At 35.3% G+C, this 27,419-nt stretch overlaps 1 protein-coding gene across 13 annotated transcripts in view; it reads left to right on the forward strand.

Moving 5' to 3' along the window:
• LOC138698194 (A-kinase anchor protein 9-like) overlaps positions 1-27,419 on the forward strand; it is a 630,353-nt gene that overhangs the window by 168,265 nt on the left and 434,669 nt on the right. For all 13 annotated transcript variants that reach the window (XM_069823957.1, XM_069823962.1, XM_069823964.1 and 10 more), the window contains exons 14-19: positions 5,708-5,845; positions 11,984-12,118; positions 12,210-12,335; positions 13,500-13,658; positions 16,737-16,926; positions 17,061-17,259. In XM_069823957.1, the coding sequence (XP_069680058.1) occupies positions 5,708-5,845; positions 11,984-12,118; positions 12,210-12,335; positions 13,500-13,658; positions 16,737-16,926; positions 17,061-17,259 (947 nt within the window). The remainder of the gene's footprint in view (positions 1-5,707; positions 5,846-11,983; positions 12,119-12,209; positions 12,336-13,499; positions 13,659-16,736; positions 16,927-17,060; positions 17,260-27,419) is intronic.

The following is a 27,419-nucleotide window of genomic DNA, read 5'->3' on the forward strand; positions in this document are numbered from 1 at the left end:
TATGTTGTGGTCATGGCAATTCAGAAAATAATTAATACAAATTCTAATAACTTTGTATAAAATGTATAAAGGAAAAATATGTTATATTTACTTGGCACATATTTTGATTCTCTCCTGCTTTCTTTCTCCTAAAGCTATTGATTTTAAAGGTGAATTCTGTTGCCTGAAATTATCTGTGTGTTTTACTTGTATGCAATTAAGTGACTGTCATATATTTATTTACATTCTATTCATTAACCCTTTGCGGTCGGATTTAAATACCGCAGTCATTTTGTGGGAGAAATGTGTCGGATGCTGCCCGCCATGGGATGCAATGCGGATATTGCGGTGGTGGATGTCATCCGACATGGGATTCAAAAGGGTTAAAATGTTGAGGTAACGAGTGTGGACAAATTATGAGGGCTGTTTTTTTTTTCAACCTCCAATTGTGTCAGTAAACAGCCAATAGAGTGGTAGGAGGCAGGGATGCTGGGAGGGCGACTGCACATCTCCCCCACTATAACCTCTGCCACTTCCAACGTCATTACCCCATTTTTAGCTGAGTTACTGGCACATAAACATTGCTGCTACGATTTATTCTCCTGCCAAGTGTGAATTGCATAGTTTCTTCAAGCAGAAGGAAATAGTGCAGCGGAAATTCATCGAAGAATGAGTCGAGTATACTGTGAAAACTTTTTGAGTGATGGTGTTCTGCATGAATGGTGTAGGAAATGTAAAGAAGACCGAACTGATGTTCACGATGAAGGGGGACAAGGACGCAAGTCTCTCACAATGGACTATATTGTTCAATGCGTGAGTTGTGTGTGGAATTTCCTGAAGTTTCAAGATCGTCTGTTTACACGATCGTAACAGAACACCTAGGGCAGAGCATTTAGAATAGAAAGTGTGGTAACTCGGCAAGGGTCTAATGGGACTTTTAAACCCCCTAGTGTCGCCGCGGCAACTGAGCGAAACATTGGCGTGGCGATCGTTCTAAGATTGCAGTTTTCCTCTTAATACTGTGGACAGAGCATGTAGAACGTTCTGCTATGGAATTAAGAAGATATTTCTTGTGGTGTTCAGGTGATTTTTATTGTGCCGTTTATGTGAGCGAGTAGTAATAAGCCTAATTGTTTTGTTCTTGATGTAAATCCAATTATAGATACTCTATAATCTGTAACGAAGAGACTTTCTTTTATCCATCCATAGACTAGACTATTTTTCAGAAGTGGTGTAGAGTAATTCCACGAACACAGAAAACTGTATGCTCGTTCTTATATCTGTGATATCCATTTTTCTGCGGTTTTGATTGTGATTTTTTAAAATTATGATTTATTTAACGACGCTCGCAACTGCAGAGGTTATATCAGCTTCGCCGGTGTGTCGGAATTTTGTCCCACAGGAGTTTTTTTTACATGCCATTAAATCTACTGACATGAGCCTGTCGCATTTAAACACACTTAAATGCCATCGATCTCGGGCGGGATCGAACCCGCAACCTCGAGCATTGAAAGCCAGCGCTATATCACCTGCGCTACCGAGGGCGACTTTTGATTGTAAGAGCCGATAAATTTATTATTGCCAATAAAGAGGAAGGACTTCCACGCAAGAAATGGCGACCAAAACCGTATGCTATAACACATATTTTCCCAAACTTGCCTCGATATCTTAAAAAAAGAAAAGAAGAGAAAATATCCAATGAAGAGGACATCAATCCGTTCTCATAACGATGTATCCTTACCAAGTACCATCTGGCTATGACCAATTCCATTGACGCTAAATAATCCAGCAGTTGATACAGCATCGTTAAATATCCGAGTAAAAAATAATTGGATGTGACACCCGAAAATCAGAAGAACACCTTAGTTGATCATGCGCTTGTATGCATTTATGTTCCATTACTCCACACCTGAATGCCCAAAATTATGTCTAGTTACATTGACCGTAATTCCTTCCAGTGAATGAACTCCAGACCAGCATTTCAGCTGTTTAGTGTGAGTTTTTCAAAATCAATACATTTTTTAGAGTCATAAACTGTGATGGGTTCGAGGAAAGTAAAAATACAAAAGAATTCAAAGGTGAATGAACGACCTTGCAGATACGTTGAACTCAAAGACTCCCTCGTCTGCCCTGTACAAAGGATTCTAGCATTACACGATTGTAGAAAATATATGACACGTAATTGACAATATAAAGAACACGTTTGCCTAAGAAAGAACCCTTGAATTATTTAGAGTGACAATTCAGAGCACTAGCGAAATATATTCTTGTGGGATAGCAGATTTAAATATGCAAATCAAGCTTTAAGGAATAACTCCCTGTAAAGTTAATTTGAATAATTTCGAGGGAAAAATTGTTCCAGGGCCAGGTATCGAACCCGGGACCTTTGGTTAAACGGACCAACGCTCTCCCACTGAGCTACCCGGGAACTCTACCCGACACCGATCCAATTTTTCCCTCTATATCCACAGACCTCAAAGTGGGCTGACAACCGTCAAGCAACCAACATTTGAGCGCACACCAACTCTGTGTGACTTTTTAAATCGTGGTTTTCTGTTACGTACAGTGACGTGTATTATGCAAATCAAGCTTTCAGGAATAATTCCCTGTAAAGTTAATTTGAATAATTTCGAGGGAAAAATTGTTCCGGGGCCGGGTATCGAACCCGGGACCTTTGGTTAAACATACCAACGCTCTCCCACTGAGCTACCCGGGAACTCTACCCGACACCGATCCAATTTTTGCCTCTATATCCACAGACCTCAAAGTGGGCTGACAACCGTCAAGCAACCAACATTTGAGCACACACTAACTCTGTGTGACTTTTTAAATCGTGGTTTTCTGTTACGTACAGTGACGTGTATTATGCAAATCAAGCTTTCAGGAATAACTCCCTGTAAAGTTAATTTGAATAATTTCGAGGGAAAAATCATATTGTCAATTTTTCCCTCGAAATTATTCAAATTAACTTTACAGGGAGTTATTCCTGAAAGCTTGATTTGCATAATACACGTCACTGTACGTAACAGAAAACCACAATTTAAAAAGTCACACAGAGATGGTGTGCGCTCAAATGTTGGTTGCTTGACGGTTGTCAGCCCACTTTGAGGTCTGTGGATATAGAGGGAAAAATTGGATCGGTGTCGGGTAGAGTTCCCGGGTAGCTCAGTGGGAGAGCGTTGGTACGTTTAACCAAAGGTCCCAGGTTCGATACCCGGCCCCGGAACAATTTTTCCCTCGAAATTATTCAGATTTAAATATATTCAGACAGAAAAAAATTAACTAGGGTCCTCTAGAGTGATATTTTGGAATTAGAAAATGATTATCTCGTGATGATTACCATAGACTTTCTACATGTGAAGATTTTTCAATCTATGTGTTGGTTAAAAATGTGCTGTATTAAAGTGCTAATTGTGAACTCCCAATTGAATCCAAGCACCTAGCTTCTACTTCATTAAATATGCATGTTTAATTATTAATTATTTTATTTTTAATAATAGCACTTTAGCCGTAATTAACGTAAAAGTTATTTCGTTAACAAAAGTACAGTATAATTCTACTTTGCATCTAGGCTAGAACTTAATCTGGTTTACAATTTTATTACATTTGTTTATTACGTTTCCACATTATAAGAGATTTCTAATCGAGCATATGAGAAAGTAATAGACCTCATGGAAAAGTCGTTAATTTAATATTCTCCAATAAGTAGCATACAACTACTTAATACAGTGCTACCAAATTGTTTTAATTTTACAAAACACAAAATAACCTAGGTATTTCAAAAGATCAAAACTTACATTAGCATAGATATAATATCGAAGTTTAATTTATGAGTCTTAAGTTGCACGTAATATTTTTTGTTCCCCTGAATTACGTATAAACCAGATACAACTGCAACTAATGACTAAATAGTAGATAAAAACTATTGGTGAAGATAAAGTGTCTCCTTTATTATATTACAATCTTTCTTGTGTATAAAAACTATAATTTCATGTCAATGCGTACTTTATAATGCCATAAAAATTTTCAGTTTTGCGATGCTGTACTTTTTTTTTTGCGTATTTCTGGCTGAAGCCGGCACAATGTTCCATTTTTCGGTTAATTATTATATTTACTATTCAGGGTTGTGTTATATAACTCACAATTTGTTAATATAGTAATATTACATTTTTAAAGAAGTAAAATATTGTAACTAAGTACTTTACAATACATTCTTATCTAATGGGTTATTTTTAAAAACCTTTTTCATTCACTTGAATAGCGATCTTGAAACTGGGTACTGAAAATAGGGCTAGCGCCACTCGGCTACAATCCATTGAACTAGAGGAAGTAACGTCTTCTACCCGCTCTGGCAGTAGTAAAAAAGTATTGGTGAAAATATAATGTCCCATTTGATATATTATATTATACTTTCTTGTACATCGAAAACTATAATTTTGTGTCAAAATGTACTTACAACAAAACAAAAATGTTCAGTTTTGCGAAGCTGTACTTTTTTTTTGCGTTCTTCTCTCTGAAGCTGACAGAATGTTCCAGTTTACTGTTGATTATTATACTCGTATTTACGATTCAGGAGTGAATGATATAACTCGAGTAGTTAATGTAGTAGTATTACATTTTTTAAATAAGTAAAATGTTGTGATAAACTATAATATACTTTTATCTAGTGGGTATTTTAAAAACATCTGCATTGACTCGAATAGCTCTCCTGAAACTGAGAACAGAAAGCAGAGCGAGCGCCGCTCTGCGACGAACCGCTGGACTAGTGGAAGTATCGTCACTTTCTCTTCTACCCACTCTGCCTAGGGTACAAAAAACTGTGCGCTTGATGGGTTCCAAAGATGTTGTCTGATGACCACAAAGGTCGCCAATTGGCATCACTGCTGACGTTCCTCACCCATTATGAGGCTGAAGGTGAAGATTTTTTAAAATCAGTTGTGACTGGAGATGAGACCTGGATTCAATATGTCACCCCCTCCCCGAAAAAAAACAATAGTCACAACAATGGATGCACTCAAACTCGCCAAACCAACCGAAAAACTTCAAACAAACCTTCAACAACAGGAAGATTCATGCTGCTGTGTTTTGGGACCAAAAAGGTGTGTTGCTTGTTAAGTTTATGGAACTGGGGACAACCATCAATGCAGCTGTTTATTGTCAGACTTTACGACGACTGTGGAGAGCCATTTAAATCAAAAGAATATGCTGACTTCTGGAGTTCTTCTGATTTATGACAATGCCCGCCTTTACAGTGCTGCTGTAACACCAACAGCTTCTTCAGCAATTTCGATGGGAAATGTTTGAACACCCGGCATATAACCCCAGTTTAGCACCAAGTGACTTCCACCTCTTCCCTGAATTAAAAAAAGTGACTAGGAGGGCAGAGGTTTCAGACTAATGAGGAGCTTCAAAACAACATTGAGGTCTATCTCAACTCACTGGTGGCAACATTCTATGAAGAAGGGATTGAAGAACTCGTCCACAGATATGACATATGCCTCAATCTTCAAAAGATTATGTCGAAAAGTAACCATGTTTGCACATAATGTTTGGTAATAAATTAATTTTGTTATTTCCTCGTGTCTGTTTTTTTGTGGACCATCAGAGGTTGAAAAAAAAACAGCCCTCATACATTGTATGTTTTACTTCATGTAGGTAACAGTCAAAATATTTTGAAATGCTGTATGTTTAAAGCTTGCTTGATAATTGTGTACTTGTTTCTTTCTAGATCATGGACCTACAGAAACAGCTGGACGAAAAAGTAAAAGAAATAGACGTTCTACTAAATTCTGAACTGCAAAAGCATTTAGGGATCAATCAAGGTACACTTGCAGGGTTGAAGACTGAAGAAATCATAGTGATGAAGGTGAGATTTCATTTGGTTCTTAGCAGTGGCGAGGCATAAGTTTAAAAGTGAGGGAAGCGCTGCGTATTTTAATTTATGAAGCCCTAGAATGGTGTGGAAAAAAAATTCATCTTTCCCTAACAAATGGCTGAACAAAAACAAACACTTTAAAATTATATACAGAGTGTTAAAAAGTATCCAGTATTTTAGGGGGTCCTAGAATGCATCAAAACAAGAAAATAATGTCTAATAAACATGGATCCTACAACACATACTTTGTGAGATCTGAACACTTGTTCATAGGAGGTGCTCAATGTGACATCCATTCATGGCAATGCATTTTTCTGCCCTTCGGCATAAGGAATCACGCACTCTTTGAAATTGACCTGATTGTTCTTGTATGTGCTGACATGCATTAAAGACGCAGGTCCTGTAGTGTCTGCACATTGTCTATTGCCAAGAACGCCTGCCCATACGTTGATTGAGAATCGGTGTTGTTGCCTTGTTTTTTCAACTGCTTGAGGATTTTCATCAGTCCATACATCCAGATTACGAAAATTCACAACACCATTTCTGCTGAACCCCGCTCATATCTGCAACCAAACTTTTATTTTCAGTATTCCTTATGACGTATCAGTAGTCCATGACGTGTGTCAACTACGTTATGATTATCTGGTAGTGTGCTGTATTGTAGGGGAGAGAAATGCATTGCCATAAATGGACGTCACATTGAGCACTTCCTATGAACAAGTGTTCAGATCTCAGAAAGTATGTGATTTTTTTTTAGTTGGTTATTTAACGATGCTTATCAACTACTAGGTTATTTAGCATTGATGAGATTGGTGATAGCGAGATGGTATTTGGCGAGATGAGGCCAAGGATTCGCCATAGATTACCTGGCATTCACCTTACTTTGGGGAAAATCTCTGAAAAAACCCAGCCAGATAATCAGCCCAAGTGGGGATCGAACCCACGCCTGAGTGCAACTTCAGACTGGCAGGCAAGTGCCTTAACCGACTGAGCCATGCTGATGGCTAAGTATGTGTTGTAGGACCCATGTTTATTAGACATTATTTTCTTGTTTTGATGCATACTATCACCTCTTAAAATATTGGGTACTTTTTTTTTAACACTCTGTATAAAAATAAACTCTGAATTTCCTACCCTATTTTTTGTAGACGAGCTCAATTCTTGTTTTTTTTTTTTCGGCTAAAAATGTCGAGATAATCATTGAATGTAGAACCCTGTTGCAGTTCTAATAATAAAGCCTTTTCAATATTTAGCAGAGAGAAAATTAAACGCAGAATAAATATGGGAAATGCCTATTATTATTCGGTTGAGAAGATTTTGTCATCTAGTCTGCTGTCAAAAGTCTGAAAGTTAGAATTCATAAAACAGTTATATTACCCGTTGTTCTGTATGGTTGTGAAACTTGGACTCTTACTTTGAGAAAGGAACAGAGATTAAGGGTGTTTGAGAATAAGGTTCTTAGGAAAATATTTGGGGCTAAGAGGGATGAAGTTACACAACGCATTGTATTCTTCACCTGACGTAATTAGGAACATTAAATCGCGTTTGAGATGGGTAGGGCATGTAGCACATACGAGTGAATCCAGAAATGCATATAGAAAAGGGGTTTTCAAACTTATTGCCATCATGGATGCCCTGAGCTTCGGAAAGCAGAACACGCCTCCCCTCTCGACAATTAACTTTAATATGCGATAATGAAAGAAACTTCTTCCATGTGTTTATTTACTGTTGATACACTTGAAAATATGAAATACAGTCAACTCTGGATATAGTGAACTCAGTTATAGTGAACATTCGGCTATAGTGAACCTAAATTGTTTGTCCTGACCTGCATATATTAAAAAGTACATTAATATTTCCGTTTATAGTGAACCCTCGCTTCAGTTATAGTGAACCTTCTATCCTGACAAATTCTTATTTGAAGTCAGACCTTCTTGTATAAAATTGAAAGAATGTGTTGAGAACAACATTCGAAGTTTCTTACTCATTTAGTTAAAGGACAAAGGTAGGATTAGTGATTCCTAGACAATGAGTTGTACTGTAAATCCAGGCAACGCATGACGACTTTGCCTCATTGCACCGTCAAAGAGTTGACATTCTGTTCTCAGGCACTCTACCCCTCTGTTATTTCTAATCCTCCACCGTCAAAGGGTTGCCTTTTGTTCTCAGAAACATATCCATTATGACGGCTAGCATCGGAACAACGGAAAATGAAATTGCCTTCTTTTATTAAAAGGGCACGGACATAATGTCCAGAGCATAACTGAAGTTAAGATTTCGATGGCTTTCAAACTCCATCAACCCTCTCCCAGTTTCCATTAAGTGACCCAGGAAATTCCAAGGCTGAGTATGCTGTCACACCATAATGGTGTTTGTTATTTCTGTTTCTAGTGTTGCAACAGTGAATGTACTGTATAAAAATTCGAAGCATAAAGTGTTTTCTTTGGAAGATAAGGCGAGTATTATAAGTGACAATGAATGTGGTCTTTCGCAAGCGGACATGGGTCGACAGCATAGTTTAATTAAATCAACTGTGAGTTACAGTATACAATGTAATCCATTCCACAAAAATGAAATATTTTATTTTCTTGTTCACAATTTTATTCATTTCTGTGAGAGCCACTTCTGATATAGTGAACCTCAGATATAGTGAACGAAATATGCAAATCCACAGAGGTTCACTATATCCGGAGTTGACTATATGAGTTATTAAAGTTAGAAAAATATAAATTTTTAATATTTATCACTTGCTGTTAATTCACATAACAATTGAAGAATCACAAACCATAGAGTTCAGCCAAGTCAGTGGGATATATGAGCTTGCTTAGTTTCACAAAGTTTATCGAGTCTGGGTTAAAATTTTGAAATGGCAAGGCGCATCTCATTCTGGAGATTTATTCTTGATCTGTATTTTGATTTGATCACTGCCATGGTTGAAAATCCAGTTTGACAAAGATAAAATGTTATGAAAGGCAGCAGAATGCGCAGGGTGTTCTTACTTAACCCTGGATACTCATTCATCACAGAGCTCTAAAATATCATCTTCACTGTGTTGTCTGATTAACGCTCAATAAGCTGCTACTCTTCTGTTGAGGTGGAATGTTGAAATGTGATGGAGAGTCTGTGTTCAATGTATCTGTAATCCAGTTGTGCTCTGTGTCCTGTGGAAAATACTTTTCGAAGTGGATGGACATGAAGTTGAGACAAGTGCTGTACAAACACAGATTTAATTTCTTCATTTAATATTTTATTGTAGTTCTGTTTCTTCTAATAATGTGCTCAATGTAGGAAACAATCAGCAATGTGTTTTTCTTCAATCTTCCTCTACCAAAACAATAACTTCTTTTTAAAGCTGACACCTTGTCTGATAGATGTAGACTGTGGGTATCATTACCTTGTAGAGAGATACATTTAGAATATTTAGTTTCTGGAAAATATCAGAATGGTATGCCAACTTGTGGACGAAGTCATTGTCAATTAATTTTTCGGCAGAGGCAAGATTTTCTTCTGCAAGGTATGAGTACAGTTTCTGTCTCAGTTCAGAAACACAGGAGATTACATTTGCTGTGGGACAACCGTGAGTTGCAATAATGCAGAAGAGAAGTGTGCTCAGCTCCCATATCAACACACATTTGTGAAAAGAATCTGGCCTTTTTGGGCCGACTTTTGATGTAGTTTACAACTGTTACTGCGACTAACAATACATCGTGTAACTCATTGCTGAGGTTCTTTGCGGCAAGGACTCTGTGAATAATGAAGTGAGTCCACAGTGTATCAGGAGCTTTCTTACAGATAAGAGCTTGCAGCCCATTATAACATCCTGACATGGCATGAGCACCATCTGTGGATATTACAACACATTTGTTTCAGTCCAGTTGATCTTCTTTCATGACTTTGTCGACAATTTCAAACAACTCGTCTGCTCTTGTGCTGAGTGTTATACTTTCACAAAATATAAGATCTTCAAAAAATGTGTTATTTTCAGTTATGAATCTCACACAACAGATCAAGTTCGCATCACTGTTGCTATCAGTTGTCTCATCCAATTGGATAGCAAATTCCTTATCCCTAAGTTCTTCAATTAATTGCTCCTGTATATCAACAGCCATGTCAGCTATTCTATGACTAATTGTGCTATCGGACAAAGGTATACTTCTCAGTTGTTTAATAGCAGATTCACCAGTCATCGAGACCTTATAAACTGCTGAAGGCAGAATCAGTTCTTCTGCTATGGTGTGGAGTTTCTTGCAATGTGCTACACAATATGCTACTTTGCACGACACTAATGATTATTTTTTGGGCATAGACACTTGTTGAAAAAATGCACTTTTATTTCCGTTGCTTTATACGAAAAGTACTGTCTATTCTTACCTTGTAAATTGCTGTGTACAGTCTTAAAATGTTACCTCAGCTTATTAAGTGGCATATTGTCTGCTGCCAAAACTTTTAAGACAAATGACACAATGAGGTCTTTCTTCATTACCAATAGTAGCACTGATGAAATCGAAGTCCAATTACCTCTTGTCATATTTGCTGTACTTCGGTTTTGGTTTCTCGAAAACACTAGGTTGAGCCTTATCCAGTTAATGTTTCTTACATGTACTGGTATTTAAAAACTTATTTATTGGGATAGCACACTCACGAAATACTAAGTCTCAAATGGAAAACAGACGTAGTGGAACAAGCTTCTAAACCTCACTGCACTTGGTGACACTAGTCACTAATGCTGCTGTCCTACTCTAGTTACAATCATGCTGAGTCATGTTGCCAGATTGCTCGCCTACTCTAGTTGCAATCATGCTGTTGTTAGACTGTACTTTCTATGCATCGGATTGTTATCAAGGAACTATGAAAATAAAGAAGTTATTACAGAGTAGTTTTGTTTTATTTCGAATATAATGCATATTTTACAATTTCGGTACAAAAATCGAGTAAATTCTCGCACCTCCTTTGGACCTCACAGTTTGAAAAACACTGATATAAAGTGTTAGTTTGGAGGCTGGAGGGAAAAAGACCGAGACATAGATGGAAGGTTAATATTAAAATGGATTTGAGGGAGGTGGGATATGATGGTAGAGACTGGATTAATCTTGCACGGGATAAGGATCAATGGCAGGCTTATGTGAGGGCAGCAATGAACCTGCGGGTTTCTTAAAAGCCATTTGTAAATAAGCAAGGGTAGCAATGACAATCTTTCTTCTCTTGGGTTATTCCTCAGGTTGGTTTTTATGCAGAAAAAACTCAATAAATATGCTCATTTTTAGTCAATTATCTTTATCCCCTTTGCTGTGGAGACCTTCAGTCCTTGGAGTCATAACACTAAAGTTTTGGTATCTCAAATCGGCCAAATTTTGATCTCCATTACTGGTGATCGCTGTTGCACTACTTATTTGCGTCAACACTTAAGTATTGCTATTCAATGCTAAATGCAATGAGAATTTTAGGTACTCTTCCCGAATCTAGCCCTTTGGACGAACTCTTTCTTCTGTAAAATTTATTAAGTATTCTGTATATAAATAATAATGAATGATTCGTGGATTCTACACTTCAAGTAATAGAAGCAAAATCTCTTTAATGTGTGTGTAGTAACCTTATATAATTTCTCATATGCAACTTTTGTTACTTAAAAACATTAGAATATATAAATGTGTAAATTCTGTATATTTTATTACAGCATTTGAATAAGTTTATTAATGTACAAATAAAGGTTGCTTATATTATATTTGTATTCTATAATTTCGGAATATATATTTTTCATAAATTGTCCTACTTGATTCACGTACGTTATTATTCTTCTTCTCTATGTTAATATTATATTATGTAATTTCTTTCTAGTAGTAAGTTTACTTTTAGTGCCTATTTTATTTTATTTATATATTCCTCTTGTATTAATAATATATCTGAACTGCGACCGAACACGAGCCTGCTCATTCGGTCCTCTAATTTTATTAATATTATTGTATCCTCTTTTCTTATATTTATGTATTATTTTATTTCTATTTCTATTGTTGTAATTATATTTTGTAGTCTGTAGTCTTTGTAATTCTGAATAATTCTGAATTGTAATTTGAATTTTTCTTTGTGATTCTGAATAAATAAATAAATATCTATTTGGTTTACTATTAACAGGAAAAACAGAGACTTGAATTAGAAGATATGAAAAAGAATTTGGATGAACATCAGACTGAAATATATAATTCATTGAAACAGAAATTTGATATGTTTTCAGAACAGCAAATTGTTATTGCTGTAAAATTAGTGAAGGTATGTATTCATATAATTGCTTTTTTCTTGGTTTAAGGTTCTCATTTCACAGATGCTTGTGAATATTTATCATTGATTTCGTTTGTGACAGGATGAACATGAAGCAATACACCAAGAGATAATTTCCAATCTTATATTAAAATACACTGAAGAACTGAAGACTTTGGAAGCTAAGTTAGAAAATGAGAAACGCAAGGAATTGCTTTTCCTACGTCAGGTAGAGTTTTTGTTTTAATTTTTGTGAAATTTTAGTAGGTTTGTAGTGTAGCTTGTGACTATGTTGTATATTTAGATTCGCACGTTTTGAAATTATTGCTGGTTTTATCTTCCAGGACATACCACTTGGGACATAACATGTCCTTAGGTTTAAATGAGTAAAAGCATTGGAAATTAAGCATGAGACATCGTTAAAACACCAAAAAAGGAACGAACTGGGGCCATCCATAGGAATTGCACCTCCCTTCACAAACATTTGTTAGGGCTCTCCCCCCTCGCCAAAATTTTAATTAATGTTAAATTTCTATAATAGACTGAGAAGTAAATTTCATTGCAATATCCCCACAAAGAAGGAAATAACTCTTCAATAGTAACCTACTTCTTAAAACTTGTTGAAAACATAATTACTGGTACAATAATAATAATATGTGATTTTACAGAGTTCTTGCTTGTAAAAGAAAGTTTTGTGAACATTGTGAGTCTTCCTCTCCCTAAAAAATATTTAAAAATTAGGTGGCCCCCCCTCATCTTGGGCTTTCAAACTTGAGTGGTGTTCATTACCTCATGGGCGGCTCTGCCACAAGCTTTGAGCTTCTTGTGAATCTTGTGATAGATGATGTAACAATGAGAGAAGACATCTTCATATGATAATATTTTTATTTGGAGTATCACTGCAGGAAAATGTCGCAGTAATGCAGTTCAGACAGAGATGTTAAAATAATATAATCCAAAGTATTTTAGGATTAACAATTGAATCATGTTTAGATTCCTCACGTTAAGAGCATATTTGCAAAAGTATATTACTATCAAAAGTACAATTGCATATATACTAAAATTAATTTTTGGTGTAAATAGTTCTTTTCTAGAAATCTCTAATGTTGTACTCAATGAAAAGCTGAAATATATTAAATGTTATGTATCTGTTGTAGACATGTTGGTGTTATGTTTCACTAAAACAAAGAGAATATATTTTCTTATCAGTGCATGAAAGGATAGAATGACACTGTGCATATTACACTGACTTGAGCACTTTTCACTTCGAAGAAGAGAGGATGAAGAGGAAAATTTCTTCTCATGTCTTGATTATACTTATATTAAAATCTAAAACTAGCCATATTTACAAAAAAAAAAAAAAATAATGCAAATTCAAACTTAATTGTTTTAGGAACTAAATAAACAACACAAAGATGAAATGAATGAGGCAACGAAAGGTCTAGAATTAGAAATTTCTCTCTTGAAGCAACCATATGGGAACACATCAAACCGACCCAGTGTGCAGCAGTTGAAACAAGAGATGTGCATGGAATATACCTCATCACTTAAGGTTGTAAGACTTGGATTAAGAATGCTCTGTGTATCATTGTTACAAAAATTATTGCAATAGAATTAGACAAGAGGTACACATCCCACTGATTACTGTGTGCGTAAAAATGTGCTCACATATTCATTTCATTACACTTGTTAGTTATTGCAATTTACATATTTTCTTTTACAATATAAACTTTTGTTTCTATATTTCAATAATATTTCACATAATTCATTACTATTATTATTGCATCAATTACTACTGTATGTGTAATAATTAGAGACGAGAATTCCATGCAAATGCATATTTTTATAGGAACATAGGACATAGCTCAAGCTTAATACTTATCCATTTCATTACTTTCCGGTTCCAAATATGTGTACTTTTTCCGTGCATATTTGCATGTTTTGGCCTTTTTGGGTATAAAACGTGCATAATGCATATTTAAGCAATTTGTTAGCTTAATAATGCACATAATATAGGTACATTATATTCAGTTTAAATGCATGTTTTAATGGTTTTGAGTGGATACCTCCTTATGTTCCTTGATTGAGAAGGAAAAAAAAAAAAAAAAAAAAAAAAACTAAATAACAGAAAAATGATAAAATGTTAAGATTTGCACAATAAGATGTTAGAAGACCTTTCCCTGGACAGACGTTCACTTTTAAACATTTTACTGATGACCCTCTACAGAATGCATGTCAAAAATTGATTTATTATGTTGGATATTTTGAGAATAGTAGAGAGAAAATATAGAGGGTTTAAGGAAATTTCCGACAAATAATTCAGGTCAGAAGCACCCTCTTTCAAGGAGATTGTAAATACTCTCTCTCTTCCTTTTCCAGTACCAGGTGCAATTTAGTTTCTTCTAAAATTGGAATCATTCGCTAAACTGCCTTTGCATGTATGAACCTCGTAAGTGGTTAATGTGTTTGTTTATTCTATTTGTGTGTGTTAATGTGGTTCTAATATGCCTCGAATTAAAGGGTCCAAAAGTGTACTCTTTGCACAGTGTATTAAAGGAAAGGATTTTGTTAGATCATAATATGGGGATGTGGTATCCTGTGATTGTTGCAGTAAAGAGTAAGCACTGCTATTCTGTCTCCGAATATTTTTTATGACAGTTGTTCTTTGTAAAACATTACAAAACTTCTTTAAAATAAACTGGACAGGGTCATAAATGTGAACCTGGACTACAGATTCTTTTGTTCAGTGAAGAAGGTTATTTGTGGCGAAAACTTGAATGAAGAGTTTTACCTGACACTGTCACAAATATGTTCATTCAAGTTTGCGCCTGTAACTTCTTGCGATGTAGAGAAGTAATTCTCTGCTTACAAAAACATATTATTGACTGACAAGCACAGGAACCTCACAGAAACCAGTTTAGAAATGTTGTTAGTTGTTAACTGTGCAAAAAAAAAAAAAAAAAAAAAAAAGTGAAGTGAAGTGAAGTGAAGTGAAAAAAGGCATTTGGAACAAAAATGAAAGTGCATATTTTAATGTATTTTTCGCTTGATCGTGCATGTTTCATAGTTTGATAGTGCATAAATGCATGCATATTTTGGGTTTCTCGTCTCTAGTAATAATAATAATAATAATAATAATAATAATAATAATAATAATAATAATAATAATGATAATAATGATGATAACTATTTTGTACATCTTGATTACACAACTTTTAACACTGTATCACTTCGGAATATGTATGATAAGAACTCTCTTGTGTTAAATATTAACGTACCTTTTTAACATGTTTCGACCTATTTTCGGTCATCTTCGGAACTGGTCGTTGTTGGTCTTGGCGCCTCTTGTTTCCTGTGTGGGTGCATTCGTAGTGTAGAGTCAAAGAGTGTATGTGTTTTGAAATTGAGTTGTGTGTTGAGAATATCGTTGGGGTGTGTTTTTGTGTATCTGTATATTTCATATTGTTCTAGTGTGTTGAGTTTCTGGCTTTTTGGTTGGATGTGCAGTATTTACATGTCTGTGTTGATGTCTTTGTAGGTGTGGTTGGCATTTGTGATGTGTTCTGCATATGTGAAGGTGTTTTGTAATTTTGTTATGGCTGTGATGTGCTCTTTGTAATGTGTTTGAAATGATCTGCCTGTCTGTCCTATGTAGGCGTATACAAACTCAAATGTAACACCTGCAACAACTTCTACATAGGACAGACAGGCAGATCATTTCAAACACGTTACAAAGAACACATCACAGCCATAAAAAAATTACAAAACACCTCCACATATGCAGAACACATCACAAATGCCAACCAACCTACAAAGACATCAACACAGACATGGAAAAACTGCACATCCAACCAAAAAGCCAGAAACTCAACACACTAGAACAATATGAAATATATAGACACACAAAAACACACCCCAACGATATTCTCAACACACAACTCAATTTCAAAACACATACACTCTTTGACCCTACACTACAAACGCACCCACACAGGAAACAAGAGGCGCCAAGACCAACAACGACCATTTCCGAAGATGACCGAAAATAGGTCAAAACATGTTAACAAGGTACGTTAATATTTAACACAAGAAAGTTCTTATCATACATATTCCGAAACTATTTTGTTGTCAGCTTTTGTATTTACTGCTGCTGGGAGATCATTTATGAACATATATTGAAGAGAGTAGGGCTAGATATTGTGCCTTGGGTAATCCTGTATCTGTCTGTTTCCATTTTGAGTTATTTCCATTCTACCTTGGTCTGATCCATATCTATGAGATGAAGTGCTTATTCCAGTTGTACATGTTAGCTTTTATACCTAGTATTCTCATTTTATTTAATACTTTTTTTTTTTTTCAAACTTTGTCAAATGCGTTTCTGAAATCTATGAAAACTGCTATTGTGCTTTACCCTTGGTTGAATGCTTCTTTGGTGGTTTGAATAAATTGGTCTATGGGGTGTATTGTTGATGAGTTAGGTCTGAACTCATGTTGCTCTTCTGGTAATAACTTTCGTGTCTCTAAATGATACATTACACGAGTTATGGCCATCTTTTCCATGATTTTTGCTTTATGAACAGTTTGTAAGAGGTTTTGTTAAAAGAATACCACAGCTAAGATTATGTTACAGGGATTAGTACAAACCTGGTACAGTGATTGTCAAGAACAACTTCATGCTTTAAATAAGAAGATTGATGAGGAAAGGCAGCAAGAAGAGTCATCACACCAAGTAGAATATGATACTATAAGAAGATCTGCTGTTCAAAATAACATAGAGGAGCTTCTTGAGAGGAAGGAACAACTCCTGACTCAAGCGGAAGGTATTAAATCTAACAATTATTACTGTGAGTTAATGTTTAATATCTCTTTGATTCTGTATCACTTTGTTGTTGCAGAAAATGCTTGTTTTTAAATATTTTACTCCTTTCATTTTACACATTATTTTTTTCAACAGTTTTGCACAACGAGGTGGCAAAATATCATATACAGGCATTGCATGGTCTACAGACTCAGTTGGATATTGAACACTCAAAACTTTTGGAAAAAGTTGAACAGATTAAGAAAACTGTCCAGGAAGGAACAACTATAGCAAGTCTGAAAGATCAGTTAAGCAAATTGATCGCCGAAAAAGAAGAATTACAAAACAAACACAAGTAGGTCTTGAATATGTTTACTATTGCAATACAGGAATAAAATGTTAAGTTTGTGTGCTTATTTTAAGTTACCATTTTAATTTTCCTTTCATGTAAAATGAAGCTTAAGTGCTGTAAAGCATGATTTTTAGTAAAATGTCACAGCTTGATGCACTGCATTTCGTAGTCATGTTTATAATAAATACAATTTATTTCTAAGTTAGCATGAAATATCATATTTACTTGCACACTTTATGCCTTAAATGTCATATAACTGAATTCATTTATGTGCGTGTAACAATAAAATATGTTGCTGAATTGCTGAATGTTAGGATGCTAAATTGTGCTGAATTTTGAAGAGTGAAGCAGAGTTTGTAAATTTAAGTTTCTGAAGTGTTATTTATTATCTATTTTAATTTTTTAATGCATGATAGTATTTTATAATATACACAGGATGACTTTTCTCATGTAACTAAAGAAGGAAATTACCTTGCTTGGGCTGAACGAAAGATTATTTCTCTAGACATATTGTAACAGAAATCATGCCTCTATAATGAAATATTAAACATTTTTTATATTTGCGAACTTCAATTCATGTTGAGCTTGAATAATAGGCTATATAATAATTTACTATGGCACAGATAACTGAACATAGTACCCAAGTCAAGTTTACTTGTTCATATTTTATATAAAACAGCCAGAATTAAATAATTTTCATAGGTAATATCAAAAAGTACATACATATAATGTAGAGTTGCCTTCCTATGCCCTGAAGCATTGAGAATGGCGAAGCTGATCCAAATATATTTGATACCATAATGGGTGTAAGACCCATTTGGTTCAAAATATAATATATTATCTTAATTATACGGACTTTTCAGTAATTTTATCGTGTAAAATCTGAAGAATTGAAGCTTCCTAAATCCAGTAAAACTTCTTTTGTACGTTTCTCACACTTATACATGTTTTTCTGAAGTCCCAACAAAATTTCTATATTTTCCATGTTAATTTATTTCGGTTATACTTTTTTCGTTTATAGGTTTTTCACACATACACGATCATATTTTAAGCCCCAGGAGATATGAAACGTCATTTGTACATTCTAAATCAATTTTTGCTAGAAATTAGGTTTTCCTTAAAAATGAATAACACAAAAATACAGCATATGTTCTTTGCTAAGATGCGATCTGCTTTGAAAATTCGTGGAATCTTGAAGCTGCCCGTGCTTTCTTCCACCAATTTTGTGTTCTTTAATGATGCTCTTACTGCTTTAGAAACAGTGGAACATATTGTAACACTCCATGATGTAACTGAAGAAATTATGGAATAATTATGACAATTTGAAGGCAAGCAGTTTAAAACTGACTTTTGTAAAATAATCACATGTTATTAAATAAAGATTCACACTCAAAGAACAAGGTAAGTCAATGTAAAATGTTCTGGATTGAAGTTTGAAATGTTGTTGTTGTTGTTTTCTAATGCCAGGTGTTTGACAATAAAGTCATTTTACCTCTTGCACCCCAGTATTTTTCAAAGATATTATCATGGTCAGCCACTGAAGCACAGATTTAGTTTGAAATGTAATACATATATCAGCTAGCTTTGGCACTAAGCAGCTAAGAGTCATTAAACACACTGCCAAACAGTAGGCTATACATAGGTCATGTATGGCTTACCTTCATGACTTGCCCTGCAAATCAATCAACTTCACTGTGAACAGCTTAAAGGTCCTCTCCCACTTAGCTGAATGAAATGGAATCAGAGTATCTTCTTTAACTCCCAGCTATCGGAGTTGAACCGAATGGAACTGAAGCATACAAATGGCTACAGATTAAAATAAATCACATAATAGCTTCAGCACATTTATGCGAAGAGGCAGAAGGGGAAGAGTTAAATAACCAAAAGAAGGAAAGGAAATATTGGATTCATGATGTATTTTAACTAGGGATACAGATTGTGAATTTATGATATTATTTGACTACCTCTTACAAGATGAAACAAAATTTAAGTTTTACTTTTGAATGAGTATTCTCAAGTGCAAGTTTTAGCAATGATTCCATTTGACTGAACAACATTTAACTAAATCTGTGCTTCAGTGGCTGGCCATGATAATATCTTTGAAAAATATTGGAGTGCAAGAGGTCAAATGACTTTATTGTCAAATGCCTGGCATTAGAAAACAACATCATTTAACTAAATTTTGTGCACTGTATCTCTCAGAAGAATTCGGAAAACTTCTGGACATGTGAAAACAACAGTTCTAGCAACATGAGTACTTCACAATTTTCTGATTCTGAACGATGATGCATTTTTTTTCAATGAAGAGCCACTTGTCTGAAGGACAACAGCTCTCCAACAGTACAATATAACACATGTATTAGCAGCAATGTAACTGCTAATGCTGTTGAAATGTCAGGGAATTTCGTAAATTACAGGAAAACCAGGAAATGTCAGGGAATTCCGAGGAAAATCCTGGAACTTCATTCCTTCTTCTGTCAAATAATACCAACCACACTTAATTAGAAAATGGTTAACCATTACTTTAAATGTTTGTGTAGAATATAAATGGATCTCGGGCAGTGAAGCTGACCAGGGACCTATTCCGCCACTAAACTTCGAAACATCTCAACTTTGCAACATTTCACTTTAACTTTTCAAAAGTTAAAAAAAAACCTCTCTGTTCCACCATAAATTAGAGACTGCTTTGCACTTTTCATTTCATTCTACAAAGTCTTTGCATATCAGTAGTCATTGCAATTTCTTGTTCTTGAGCTCCATTTCCTCGTAGCCAATGAAGACATACGAGTAATAAATGGTTCTTTGGATGAAAAAGATAAACTTCTTGTATTTGGTTCTGGAACAGGCTAATTTTTTTCAAGAATATGTGCTTGAGTTGGCGTAATTCGAAAATATTCTCAGAATTGAGACAAACTTCGATTATGGAAATTTGTCATGTTTTTATACTGTGTATTCTTTCCTTGGGTTCTTCGTCACTTGAATCACTTAATAGTAAACATTCTCTTCTTATCATATTTCTTCTCTAAATTACTTTGAATCCAAAGCGAAAATACACTGAATATAATGAATTTAATTTTAATGGCAAAGAGGCTTTGGTCTTTATATATATATAAAACCATTCACTTTTCAGCATATGACTTTGAACTTTTTCAAAATTATTGTATTGATAGAACATAAGTAATAATATATTTGAAAAGTTGTCTCTACTTTTCCTTTTCACTTTACAAACCAGTTTTGAAAAGTGATATTGGAAGAGAAACTGCGGACTATTAGAAAAAGAACTAAGAAAGTGACTGGTTAAGTGCTTTGTGTGGAGTGTGGCATTGTGTGGGGCAGAAACATCATGGACATTATGAGGAAATGAAGAGAAGCAACTTTAGGTTAACAACTGACGAAACTCCGTTATGGGAGGTACTAAACGCTTCACTGAAGGTGGAGTTTCCCTCCATTAATCTGAACTATTGTCGCTACTGATTGACAAGTCATCTGATGCATCACTGCTCTCAATTAAATATTCTCCTAACGAAATTATTGTCATTTTCTCTGTCTATTACATTAGCACTAGAAAAATATTGTTTGTTGTTATTCTTTTCCATATTCTGAAAAAAGGTGACGACACAGTAATTCCTTTATGTTAAGTGGGGACCCAATTTCTGTTACAAAAATCCAATTGAAAAGACTGGATACAACTGACTAAATATTTTAGTCTGTCCCTTTAATGAAGAATGAAGGATGAAGGATAGGTGGAGCAGAGAAAAATTCTTTCTGGCACTGGGACTCAAATCCAGGTTTTCAGCTCTATGTGCTGACAATTTATCCACCAAGTCACACCGGATTCCAGTTCCGATGCCGGATTGAATTCTCTCAGTTTAAGTTCCACCTCTTAGTTTCCCTTTAGTGGTCAACCCTCATGCACTGTGTCACAGAACATGTCACAGTGGCAGAATGTCCAACATGCTATGTGCAGAGGTGCACTCATTACGAGTGACTAAGTGGCTGGGATCCAATGGAATGAGCGCCATCTTAAATCACAAAGTGATTATTTACGTATATATTATATAGTGAAGTACCGAAGTACATATGATATTTCCATGCAGGAATTCTGCATTATCATATGATGAAGGATGGATGGAGCAGAGAAAAATTCTCTCCGGAATCGGGACTCGAACCCAGATTTTCAGCTCTATGTGCTGACACTTTATCCACTAAGCCACACCGGATTCCAGTTCTAATGTCAGATTGAATCCTCTCAGTCTAACTTACACCTCTTAGTTTCCCTTTAGTAGTTCACAGTGACACAGTGCATGACAGTGATGATGATGAATATTCGTAATTTTTCAGTTTCTAACTTTAAATCATTTTCTGACAAAATTTATTGTTATGGTGATGTTATTAATGACTCAAATTGTCGTAGAAATGGTGATACTTCTTATGTATGACAAATCTCGATTCATCAAATTTTAAAGGTCCTCTTTATAGATTAAGAAGGTCGCCTGTTTTAACTCCCTTTCATGCTTAATCTTATAGAAAACTTCAGCTTCTTTAAAGACAGCCCCTAATATCGATGACTGTTGGATCTCTAGCTCTTCTGCCAGGCCTGATTGAAGAAAAGTTTCTGGACATCTTCAAAATTCTTAAAAAAATGTATAATCAAGATGATTATGTATGGATGGGGATTCTTTATGTTATTCCTAGCAACCTCTATTTTGCTAATGTAATATGCTGGATTATGTATGGATGGAAAAAACAAACATTCCAAAGTCGAGTGGACATTGTCCACCTCCATCATGGTATGTCCCTTTTCCAAAATTATTTGTTCAATCACAACATTATGTTTAATGGAAAAGTCTGATAAGGCACTAGCCTGTACCCTATTTCTATTTTGATAGGAACAGCCATCTGAGATAAGAATGAACATCTTGTAAATTCAGATCCTTCGTCATAAAATCAATAACACATGACGTAAAATCCTGGTTGAGTGGAAGAGAAGATCTGATGGCCAGGGGAAATAAAACTGTTATTGTTATTAAATTTATTAGAAGAAACTCCACTTTCAGCTTTATGCCAAGCATAAAGATAAACAGCTGTATTTTTTTTTAAACATAAATTATGAAATTATGCACCTTCAGATTTTGGCTGCAATATTGTTTAGAAACTAATAATTTCGAGCAAATCAAGGTACTCTGCATGTCCATCATAACAGCTAATATGCTTTCCGAGATAGAAGAAATAACATTTTCTTTTGCTCTGTAGGCTGCTTCCTTCTTGCTTATGTGAATATATTTTCTTTACCTTACCTACTTTCATAATATTTTCTTTTGTGACATCAGTTGTAGGCCTAGCATTAGAAGCACTGGAATCTTCTTCAGCCACCTCTACATCCAGCAATTTTTCTATCTCCTCTTCTTCCACATGATTTATAATTATTTATTAATATCTGTACTCATGACATTTAAAACACCAGTATACAATCCAGTTTATCAGGAGAGTAATCACTTTCTAAATCATCTGTTTCTGTGTAATATTGTTATTTAAATTTTATTGACATCTTGGGCCGACATGTTAAGATATATAAATGGTTTACAATACCTTAATCCATTGTTATTTCAGTCATCTCTTGGTAAATTTCCTTGACAATGGTAGTGTTCATAACTGTTATATTTAATTATTCATCAGTGCATTCTTCGGGTGAAATTGTATCAAGTCGGCCTCAGTAGCATAAGTGCTATAGTGCTGGCCTTCTATGCTCGAGGTTGCGGGTTCGAGCCCGGCCGTGGTCGGAGGCATTTAAGTGTGTTTAAATGCGACAGGCTCATGTCAGTAGATTTATTGGCATGTAAAAGAGCTCCTGTGGGACAAAATTCCGACACACCAGTGACGCTGATATAACCTCTGCAGTTACGAGCATTGTTAAATAAACCATAATTTAATTTAATTTTTAAATTGTATCAATGTCCGAATCTAGGGGTAATATTATGCAAGACATCAGTGTAACTCGGTTGGCTAAGGCACTTGCCTGTCGATCCAGAGTTTTGCTTGGAATCGGTTTCGATTCCCGCTTGGGCTAGTTGCCTGGTTGAGTTTTTTCGAGATTTTCTCCAACCATAAGGCAAATGTCAGGTAATCTGTGGGGAATCCTAGGCCTCATCCCGCCAAATACCATCTCGCTATCACCAATCCCATTGATGTTAAGTAATCTCGTAGTTGATACAGTGTCATTAAATAACGAAGTAAAAAAATATATTACATATTGTGCAGTTATGATTTGTAGAAAGAGAACGAAAGAAAGACTCATGTTTCATGAGAATACAATCATATTAGTAGAATTATAAATGTCACAGCAATTATTTTGGTGTTTTCTACGCCAAATTTAGGATGTTTGATAATGGTGAAAATCCACACCCAAACTACTGACAAGGATAACTTTCTTTTAACACAGTGCAATATAAAAAATTGTTAATTTAACATATTTTAAGATCATTAGTGAAATCTTATTCATTCAATATTTTAAAATGATTTCAATGGAGAAAATTCTTATTTTCATTTTTATATTTTGTTATTTGTCTTAAGCATAAACTTGCTTGCAGCATATATATTCGGTTCTGAAGACATAGACGAAAAGTTTAATATACAGGGCTTCTACAAAAGACCTTTCCGATTTCGAACTCATTTAATTTACGTACAAATAAGTAAACAATAAGAAACCAAACCTAGACCATCTCAGCCTAATAAAATTCTAATTATAGGGTGAATATTAGTGGCTGTAAATATTAGAGAAAATATATGAGTTATCTATTTTCTGATCTACTCAATATTAACTTTAACAAGCATTACAATTGTTAGATCACATCAAATTTCATTTATCAATCAAACATTTATGAATCTGAGGTGCATGAAAATAGCACCAGTGGAAAGATAAATTCAGAAGTTTAGTTGTGGCAACATAATAGCGCATATAAACAAATTTGTTCATTGTTGAGGCGAAATGGCTGCTATAGAGGACAGTAAAGCTTTTTGTGTGCTTGATTTTCATGTGAACTAGTTGGTTATTAATGTGAAACGGCATTACCGAACAAAGTTTGGTGCAGATCCACCTAGTGGGCCTACACTGAGATGGATCATTATTTAGTTGTATCACCTATTAAAATACCATCACCATGGCATAAAAGAAATGATAAAAATTGCAAGCAAGAAAATAATGGGCTTATTTTTAAAGCAGATTTATTGAAAGATAGTAATATTCAATGACTTACTGATTGTAGAATAAAGGAACAGCTTCAAGAAATCAAAATTTCAGATAACATAGAAAAAGGATGGAAGAACTTAACATATATTTTTAAGATCGAAAAATGGCAAGCATAAATCTCAGATTTTTACAATAAAAAAACTTGAAGATGAAATAGAATATAAAAGAAAGTGGGCAATTGCAAAATGGGAAATAAGGAAGTGACACAGAGAGAAATGGACAGATTTTGTTTCAAGATTAGGAAAAACTCAAAACCCCAAACTTTCAAAATTTTAAAGAAAATAAACTGAGATAAAGAAAATGTTGTTATAAATCCTATCCCAAATGATTAGTTACTTTTAAAATATATGTTTCCAGAAAAATATGACTCTTACATTAACGAATGCAAAGCAGAAAGCAACCGCATTTACCTTGGCATGATGAATATTTCCAAGGAGACAGTGTTGTTTCCAATACCAAAGAAAAATAATGCAAAGAAATGTAATGAGTTCAGGACTATCAGCCTGATATCGCACTTGGCGAAGATTCTTCTGTGAATACTGAATAGACATTTATATTCTAAGATGAAAGAAAAGTTGGAAGAAGACGAATTTGGCTTCAGGAAGGAAAAAGGTACGAGAGATTCAATTGGACTGCTATGAACAATCTGTGAAAGATATCTAGAGAAGAACAAAGAAGTGTTTATAGTATTTGTGAACCTAGAAAAGGTGTTTGACTGAGTGGATTGGAATAAACTGATGGGAATCCTAAAGAGAATTGGCGTGGATTGGAAAGAGAGGAGGCTGTTCAGTAACCTTTATATGAAACGAGTCAAAGTAGAATAGGAAAAGAAATGTCAGAAGGAAGTGAAATTCGGAGAGGAGTACGACAAGGATGCCCTTTATCACCTACCCTATTCAACATCTACTTGGAGGATTTGGTGAAAAATTGTTTCCAGAACATGGGAGGAGTAATAGTAGGAGGAAGAAGATATAGTGTGTAAGAATGCTGATAATATGGTATTGTTAGTAGAAGAGGAGATGATACTAAGGGATATGCTACTGGACCTAAATGACAGCTGTGAGGAGTATGGAATGAAGATAAATGCCAGCAAGACGAAGACCATGGTCTTAGGGAGAAAAATAAAGAAGGTAAACTTTCGAATTCTAAATGAGGCAGTAGAGCAAGTGGACAGCTTCAAATACTTGGGGTGTACTTTAAGCAGTAACATGTGCTGCTGCCAAGAAGTCAAAAGGAGAATAGCATTGGCCAAGAAAGCAGGAGGAGCATCTTCTGCGGACCTCTGGAGAAAAAACTAAGGAAGAGACTAGTGAAGTGCTTTGTTTGGACTGTAGCATTGTATGGGGCAGAAACATGGACATTACAACGAAGTAAAGAGAAGAGAATAGAAGCATTTGAAATGTGGATATGGAGAAGGATGGAGAGTGTGAAATGGACAGACAGAATAAGAAATGAAGCTGTGTTGGAAAGGGTGGATGAAGAAAGAATGATGCTAAAACTGATCAGAAAGAGGAAAAGGAATTGACTGGATCACTGGTTGAGAAGAAACTGCCTACTGAAGGGTGTACTGGAAGGAATGGTGAATGGAAGAAGAATTCATGGGAGAAGAAATATCAGATGATAGACGACATTAAGATATATGGATCATATGAGGAGACAAAGAGAAAGGCAGAAAATAGGAAAGACTGGAGAATGCTGGGTTTGGGTGAAAGACCTGCCCTTGGACAGAACACTATGAATGAACAATAACACAACAGATGTTATTATTTATGACGAACTCATTGAGGTACAGTAGCGTGCAAATTAATCCGAACACGACATATTTTTACATTTTCTGTCATTGTTGGCCTCACAGCTGCTCATACTGCTTTAATTGACATCTGTAGTACATGTAATTCCATTGTTGGTCTGTCGTTATTATTTTTTTTTTTTATAATGTGTGACATTTTGCCTGTCGTTTTGTACTTATAAGCATTTCAGTTGTGTTGAAGACTTAATACTGCAATCCTGTGTACATTCTGTCATCTTCACAAATGGATACAACTCCACGAAAACGGTCTAAAATTATAACATTAGCAGAGCATTCTTCTATGACACAGAGGCAAATTGCTGCAGAATGTCACATCGGTTTGGCTACTGTTAATTCGATCATAAAACGATACAGGGAGACTGGATCCATCACACCCCAGAAAAAAGGAAAGTGTGGCCGGAAAAGGAAGACTTCACCTGCAGATGATCGTTTAATTGTCAGGAAAAGTAAATTAAATCCTAGACTAACTGCTGTCGACTTAACCCGCGAGTTAATGGCTACCACTGGGGCGAATATTCACGTCACAACAGTGCAGCGTAGCTTTTGGAAGCTGGACGAAGGGCTCATAAGCCTATTAAGAAGCAACTGCTAACCTCTGTTATGTGCAAAAAACGCTTAATGTGGGCAAAATTACATCAACACTGGACAGTGAATGACTGGAAGAATGTACTTTTTTCCAATGAGTCTCATTTCGAGGTCCATGGCCACCATGTTTCTTACGTACGGAAAGGATCCGAAAAAGTAACAGCAGCTCATCTCCAACAAGCACCCAAATACCCCCCTAAAGTAATGTTTTGGGGTTGTTTTACACATGAAGAGCCTGGAGCATTAATACCTATCAAGGGAATGATGAATTCTGACAAATATATTCACTTATTGAAAACCAGAATCGTACCCCAGCTGCAAAAATCATTTCCGGATGGCAGAGGTATGTTCCAACAAGACCTGGCACCATGCCATACGTCTCGAAAAACTACAGAATTCTTCAACAAGAAGAATATTCAGGTATTCCCCTGGCCAGGCAACTCACCCGACATCAACCCCATTGAGAACTTGTGGTCAATTTGCAAAAGAAGAATGCAAAAAATGGATTGTTCTACAAAGGAG

This window comes from Periplaneta americana, chromosome 4 (genome assembly GCF_040183065.1).
Source record: "Periplaneta americana isolate PAMFEO1 chromosome 4, P.americana_PAMFEO1_priV1, whole genome shotgun sequence".
In the NCBI taxonomy this organism is placed as follows: domain Eukaryota; kingdom Metazoa; phylum Arthropoda; class Insecta; order Blattodea; family Blattidae; genus Periplaneta; species Periplaneta americana.